The 7,306-nt window shown below is 30.4% G+C and overlaps 1 protein-coding gene across 1 annotated transcript; it reads right to left on the bottom strand.

Moving 5' to 3' along the window:
• Positions 1 to 2,481: 2,481 nt before the first annotated feature.
• LOC120162883 (DEAD-box ATP-dependent RNA helicase 28-like) lies at positions 2,482 to 3,974 on the bottom strand. The gene is made up of 4 exons (XM_039172947.1): positions 3,494 to 3,974; positions 3,247 to 3,315; positions 3,096 to 3,164; positions 2,482 to 2,610 (listed from the first exon to the last, which is right to left on the bottom strand). The coding sequence occupies exons 1-4, from the start codon at positions 3,542 to 3,544 to the stop codon at positions 2,572 to 2,574; spliced, it is 228 nt and encodes a 75-aa protein (XP_039028878.1). The 5' UTR covers positions 3,545 to 3,974; the 3' UTR covers positions 2,482 to 2,571.
• Positions 3,975 to 7,306: the final 3,332 nt, after the last annotated feature.

Here is a 7,306-nt window from a genome sequence, read left to right as displayed (position 1 = left end):
CGAAACAGATTGACTCGAGTTTCCTTCAAAAGGAAAAGTATCATGAATGGGTAGTCAATATCGTCCCTGTACCTAAGAAAGATGGAAAGGTTCGCATGTGCTTGGATTATCGAGACCTTAATAGGGCTAGCACAAAAGACAATTTTCCCCTGTCTCATATAGATACTCTGGTGGATAACACTGTGAGGCATTCATGGTTTTCCTTTATGGATGGCTTCTTGGGATTTAATCAGATCAAAATGAATCCTGAAGACATGGAGAAAATGACATTTATAACCATGTGGTGCATTGTCTGCTATAAAGTGATGTCGTTTGGATTGAAAAACGATGGGGCAACCTATCAAAGAACCATAGTAACTCTCTTCCATGATATGATGCATAAGGAAATCTAAGTATACGTGGATGATATAATTGTAAAATCCTGACCCAAGGTAGAACATATACAGAACATAAGAAAACTCTTCCAAAGGATGATAAAGTAGTAATTAAAGCTCAATCCAGCAAAATGCATATTCAAGGTAAAATCATGGAAATTACTAAGCTTCATGGTGAGCCAGAAAGGAATCAAGATCAATCCAGACAAAGTCAATGAAATTCAAGATCTTCCTACACCTCGTAAGTAGAAAGAAGTTTAAGGGTTCCTTAGAAGACTAAACCATATATCTTAATTCATTTCTCAACTGATCGATAAGTGTGATTTGGTGTTCAGATTGCTCAGGAAGAATAAACCTGAGGTTTGGAAAGATGAATGCCAAGAGACTTTGGAGATTATCAAGAAATACTTCTCAATGCTTCAATCCTAGTAGCATCTATACCTGACAGGCCATTAATTCTCTAATTAACAGTTTTTGAGAATTCAATGGGGTGTGTATTGGGGAAACATGACAAATCAGGAAGAAATAAGAGAGCTATTTATTACTTAAGCAAGAAATTCACCGATTGTGAGACCCGGTACCCACCGATTTAAAAGTTGTGTTGTGTTTTAGTTTGGGCAACCCGAAGGCTTATGAAGTACATGTTATACCATAACACATGGTTAATATCGAGGATGGATCCATTAAAAATTTTAATGGAATCTCCCGCCTTGACTGACAGACTGGCTAGGTGGAAGATGTTGTTATCTGAGTTTGATATTGTGTGTGTGAGCTAAAAGGCAATAAAAGGGAGTGTCATATCCGATTTTCTTGTGAGTCATGCCACTACAAGAAATTTTGATTGTTTTAACAAAATTATTTATTACTAAAAGTATTAAATTTGTCACAATATATTTATTCTGACCAATTTTATTTATTACCAAGTTTGTTAGAACAACCTTGTCATGTAAAATATATTGTGACAAAATTGTGTTCGTTACCATTGTATAGTATTTATTGTAACAATGAAATTTCATTACTATAATTAACTTATCACAATAAAATATTTGTCACAATCAATTAATTATTCTATCACGAGAAGTACATTTTGTCATAACTAACTTATATTTAAACATCAAATATAAAGGGTTTTTATGACGAAAATACATAAGTCAACAAAAATTATTTTGTCACATTTACTATTTCGTCACTAAATGTAAGTTACAGAGACAAAATATTTATTAAAATAAATTAATTATTTTATCGCAAAAAGTAAATTTTGTCACAATTAACTTAAGTTATAATATCAAACAAAAAAAAAGGTTTTTCGTTACAAAAAGACATATTACAACAAAATTTATTTTCTCGTTACTTTTATTTCGTCACTAAATATTTTTTTATAACTTTTTAATGTGACTAAATAATTTGTTACAATTTTTTATTGTGAAAGAATATTACTTGTCACAAATATTTATAATGAGAAATTAATATTTGTTATAAATTGTTATTTTTATTAAATAAATTTGTCATTTTTTATTTTAACAAAATATTATGACAAAATAAATTTGACATAATTTTTTACTTTGATTAAATTTAATATGTTATTGTGACTAAATTATTTTGTTATAATTTATTATTGTGAAAGTATTACTTGTCACAATTTTTTATATTGTTTTCCGTAAATGATCTATCATGCGTCCAGGAGTAGCCACAACAATGTCAGGCATCAATCTCAAAGTTGTCTCTTGTGCCTATAGAGATGACATGAGATAATGTAAGCATATGAATGCAAATAATTAAACAAAAAGTTGACATCAGCTTCCAAAAATAAACAGGTTTTTTTATAAACCAGTCAAACAATTAAGAAAATGGAAAGGGTGATCAATGATTATAGCTTTTTTGCAATAGTGGAGGAAGTTTCAACTGAGTTAAAGAAACAATTAAAAAAAGAGTAATGAAAGGATCGGACATATAACTTTTTGCCTGTATATAAAATGAGTGCAAATTAAGCCGGCTAAGGGGTTGTTCTGAATGATTCAGAGTCATTATCAAATAGTATGTCACATTCAGAGTTAATTCATACAGAATCTCTGAATCATTCAGTATTTGAATCATTCAACGCATAATTATTCTGAAGTAAACAAACAGCCCCTAAGTAAGTAAATCAATAGGTCAAACCTTTAATGAAAGCCCACCAACAATCAGACAACATTGAATATCAGTATACTGAGCATGTTTCTCTATCATCCTGTGAACCCTGCAACAAATGAATGTAGAATAAGGTTTAAACCTCAACGAATCTCCAAAAATACACATGAAATATATTTTTAGTTTTCAACAAACTTGAAGCATAAAAAGATCGAACAAACAGACTTAGAAATGTTTCCAATAAACTAGTAAAATGCAAAAACCAGTTCACTGGTTTATGATAACATAATTCCATTATAAAAATATATATATTAGTTTACTTACACTATGCCAGAACAAAGAAAGCAAAATCCTGAATAAATCTGTGATAGAAAGCTGAAAATGTTCAAAAGATTTTATAGTACTTACTGAACGACCAACTCTCTAGCAGGAGTAAGGATAAACCCTTTTAGGACGGAATAACAGCCTTTCCAGTATAGGTAAGGCATACGCAGCAGTCTGCATTATGGGAAAATTAAAAGCATTTCAATAAAAATCAAAGCTTCAATCGCAAATTAATGGCATAGAAAGAGATAAAGATCAAAAGAAATATACCTTCCCAGAACCAGTAACTGCACTCCCACATATATCGCTTCCAGTCAAGGCTAATGGTATACATGCAGCCTATTGAACAAATTACCCAAAAACTCATTGATGAAAACTCAATTAAAGAAGCGAGAATTATGAAATCAAGTAAAATAAAGACCTGAATAGGGGTAGGCTTGGTGTAACCCAATGTTTCACAAGCTCGAATCAAAGGACATGAGAGATTGAGCTACATGAAAGAATTCGCATGAAAGCAACGGCCATAAAAAATGTATTCTAGTTTTTTTTCATGTTCGATATTCTTGTTAAATTATTATTTCGTTCCTAGCTTACAATTTCATTTTTTGTTTTTATGTAAATTCCATAATGTCTAAAAAAATAAATGTAAGTTAGGGATATAAGGTTACCTTGTTGTGGTGTTCGTCGAGGTAATGAGGTCGTCGGAGAGAGGGAACCATAGTGGGTATTGATTTGGGGTCGGAGGGCTACCGCGTATGGTGGTCATTCCATCGCTTGGTTCTCGGTCGAGGAGAGGAATTATAGTGGGTCTTGTTGATGATTAAGATTTGTTTTCTTTGCGTTCCTTACATCTTATGAGTTAGTCGGTCGGAATAGAAATGGCCACCCATATCCAGTGGCCTAGAGTCGAGGGCTTCGGTTCGTTGGTGGAGGGTATGTCGCAGCGAGTGAAGAGAAGAGGGAGATGGAATGTCAGGGTTGAGTATCGGGCAGATTAAAAATTAAGGGAGGAATATATTTTATTTTGTTATTTTGGAGAAAATCACAAGAACATCCCTGGACCTTTAGCGTGTTTTATGTTTCAGTCACCAATTCGTGGGATAATTATCCATAAGTCCCCTAAATTTAGGAATCATTTATTAATTAAAAAATAATTTTTTTGTTTTAATTTTTCTATAACAATAACTATAAAACTTTTATTATATAATATTTTTAGCACCAAAAAATTGGAAGAAATATTTCTGATAGTATAATTTTTCATAATAATTAAAATATATAACTACAAAAATAATTGATTAAAATAACTTGAATTTTATTATCTAATATGATAATTTTTTCTATAACAATAACTATAAATTATAATTACAAAACTTATTAATATAACTTTTTGAAACAAAAAATGGAAAAAAATATTTATCACAATATATGTTATCACTGTAATTAAATTTATAACTACAAGTATAATTTATCACAAAAATGTGAATATCATTTGTTTTTGTGACAATATTTTTTTGTAATAATTATAAACACTATAGTTACAAAAATTGTTACTGTATGATTTTTTTTTGCACAAAAAAATATGGAGGAAAATCTTTATGAAAATATATTTTGTTACTATATAACATTTTTGACACTAAAAAATAGAGAGAAATGACTCTTATAGTATAATTTTTCATAATGATTAAAATATATAAGTACAAAAATATTTTATTACAAAAAACTTAAATTTTATTATTTGATGTGATAATTTTTCTATATCAATAACTATAAATTATAATAATAAAAATTGTCAATATAACTTTTGAAACAAAAAGTACAGAAAAAAATAATTATGACAATATATGTTATCACTATAGTTAAAATTTATAACTATAAATATAATTTGTCACGAAAACGTGAATAACATTATTTTTTGTAACAATATTTTTGTAATAATTATTAACACTTATAATTATAAAATTTGTCACTATGACTTTTTTGACGCAAAACAATATTGAGAGAAATCTTTGTGATAATATATTTTGTCACTATAATTAAAAGATAAAACGATAAAAATTATATTTTACTAAAAACTTGAATCTCATTATTTGTTGTGACAATTTTTTTGTAACAATAATTATAGCTTATAGTTACAAAACATGTCACTATATGATTTTTGTAGATACCTATTTTTGTCCGGGTTATAAATATTATATTATAATAATTATTATTTTTATTATTATATTATCTGCTACGCGAGGTGACACCTCGGATGGAGTCACCCCAAGTCAGCTACAAGACAGAAAACAAAAACAAATCAGCCATTGAAAATCCTACACAACAAAGTCAAAAAATAAATCCCACCAATTTCTTACTTAAACCTTGAAAATTTTGGGATTTCTACTTACTGCATCAATCATTCATCATCCAACAATCACGCATGCAAAGACAAAATGGAGACAGATTAAAGGAAGTATTGGAAGAACAAAGAAAAAGGAGAGGAATCAACCATTAAAGAAGAAACCAGAGAAGAAAAAAAAGGTTTTTTAGCCTACATTCGAAAAAGAAAGGGAACACAAAGAGGGGTTTTCTTCTACTGGATTTGAAAAAGAAAAACAGGATGTAAAGAATTCTTTCCCCCTGTAATCAGGCATCAAGCAATGTAATAAGATGATACTCCCTCTCTTATTCGAAGGTAGTAGTAAACAAGGTTTCATTATTCCTTGTATTATATTTCCCATTTTTTTTACAACATACTATTTCTTTTTCTTTTGATTAATGATCTAACAATAAAAAAAGAGCGAGTAATTAATTACCTGAGAGTCAATGGAGTTCTCCTGACTCACAAAGTTCTCGTGATTCACTGCATAGAACAAGAAAACCCGATATGAAAAAGATAGAACAACCCAAAATCAAAATTAATCCATCAAAACCCAGAATAATATATATTAAAAAAAGAAAAGAAAATCCAAAGGAAACCTTACCTCTTCTGCGATAACATCCTTGGTGCCTTCATCAGAGGAAGTAAACGTCTTCAACAGTCGAAGGTAACGCTCTTATAATATCTCGGTTGGGGTTGTTTGGTTTTGTTTTAGAGTTTGGTTTAGGCCGATGTCGAGTAAATGGGAAATGATAGGGGTCGGTTCAGTTTGAAGTTTATTAGGGGTTGTCTAGTTAGAATCGATGTCGGTTCGGAGCAGGTGTGGCCAACATGGTATGGTGGCCGGCGAACGCTTTGGGTTCCAGTCATGAGTAGCATCGACTGAAGAGAAGAAAAAGGATGCAAAGGTGAGACGCTTGGTTTTGACCAGGGTTGGGGCTTTGGATGTCTCCGGTGTCAGTGAGTGATTACCAATCGTCGGCCATGAGTCTCTTGGGAGTGAGCAGCGCCGTGTGGTTTGAGAGGAGGAATGAAAGAAGAGGACAGAACGGCGCTGGGGAGATGTTTAGTTTTAGTAGAAATGGGATTTGATTTTAGGTTAGATATTAATCTAATATCTTAAATAGTGTATGAAACGGCAGTGTTTTAGGGGTAAGGGATCCATTTCAGCGCCTTGGTTGGATTATTTGCACAGTAAATCCTGGCCATGTTTTATAATGCATTTTAGTCCATGTTTCATGATTTGTTAAATTTCAAATTTTGTCTTCAAGTTATACGCATGCTATATTTTAGTCCTGGGGCTATGTTGTTTTAAGTTTTCGTTATGTTGCATATTCGACATAGTATTTTCATGGTTTTCATTTTAGTCTAGTGTAGTGTTTCGGGTCTATTATAATTTTAATGCCTAGAATGTGAGATTTTTGTGTTTTTTTGGCTTTTGTTTGTTTAACTAGCTGTTTCGGTCCCATATTATGTTATCTTTAATTTCTTGCTATTATTTTTTAACTTGTATTTTTGACAGATTGTGTTTTAGCCCCCATATTTAATCATTTTAATTTCTAACTTATTTGTACGTTTGAAATATCATTTTAGATTTTTTTTATTTAAATCGTATGAATAAGCTTATCTTAACATTAATGTTTGGAATATGGCTATTATGTTTCGTGATTTAAAGTGGGCATAGTTTCTAATTTTAACCCCAAATTTACTCCCTTTGTATTTTAATCACTATATGATACCTTTTCTCTTTTGTAAATATATGTTCTTATTTTTGCATGTCTTCACGTTTCATACACACATTTCATCTAGAGTAGGTTGCATTTGTGTCCCTGTAAATATATATATATATATATATATATATATTATAATTAGGCTTAAGTTTGACTTTAATATTCTTGAGTAAATATTAATTGAAGCATGTTGAATATTTCTTTTAAATAATTATGTGAATTTACATTGGGTATTTATTACATGCTATATTTAGATGCTATGGTTACACATGTTCAAACTTTTTGTATTTAATTTAGATGAGATAGTGTAGTGCCTAATTTAATTTCCATTTTATTCATTTGTGTGCATATAGGACTAGTGTCATTTATCTTATTCGAATACTATTGTATGA

Source organism: Hibiscus syriacus, unplaced genomic scaffold (assembly GCF_006381635.1).
Source record: "Hibiscus syriacus cultivar Baekdansim isolate YM2019G1 unplaced genomic scaffold, ASM638163v2 tig00111409_pilon, whole genome shotgun sequence".
NCBI classification, from domain to species: Eukaryota; Viridiplantae; Streptophyta; class Magnoliopsida; order Malvales; family Malvaceae; genus Hibiscus; species Hibiscus syriacus.
This window is presented reverse-complemented; position numbering and strand designations above follow the sequence as displayed.

Bases quoted from the DNA above. Each gene is read 5' to 3' on its own strand.
- LOC120162883 (XM_039172947.1), bottom strand. From the start codon at position 3,544: ATGGTTCCCTCTCTCCGACGACCTCATTACCTCGACGAACACCACAAC. The intron at 3,316-3,493 runs GTAACCTTATAT...TCTTTCATGTAG, and splicing joins TCGACGAACACCACAACAAG to CTCAATCTCTCATGTCCTTT. The intron at 3,165-3,246 runs GTCTTTATTTTA...TTTGTTCAATAG, and splicing joins CCAAGCCTACCCCTATTCAG to GCTGCATGTATACCATTAGC.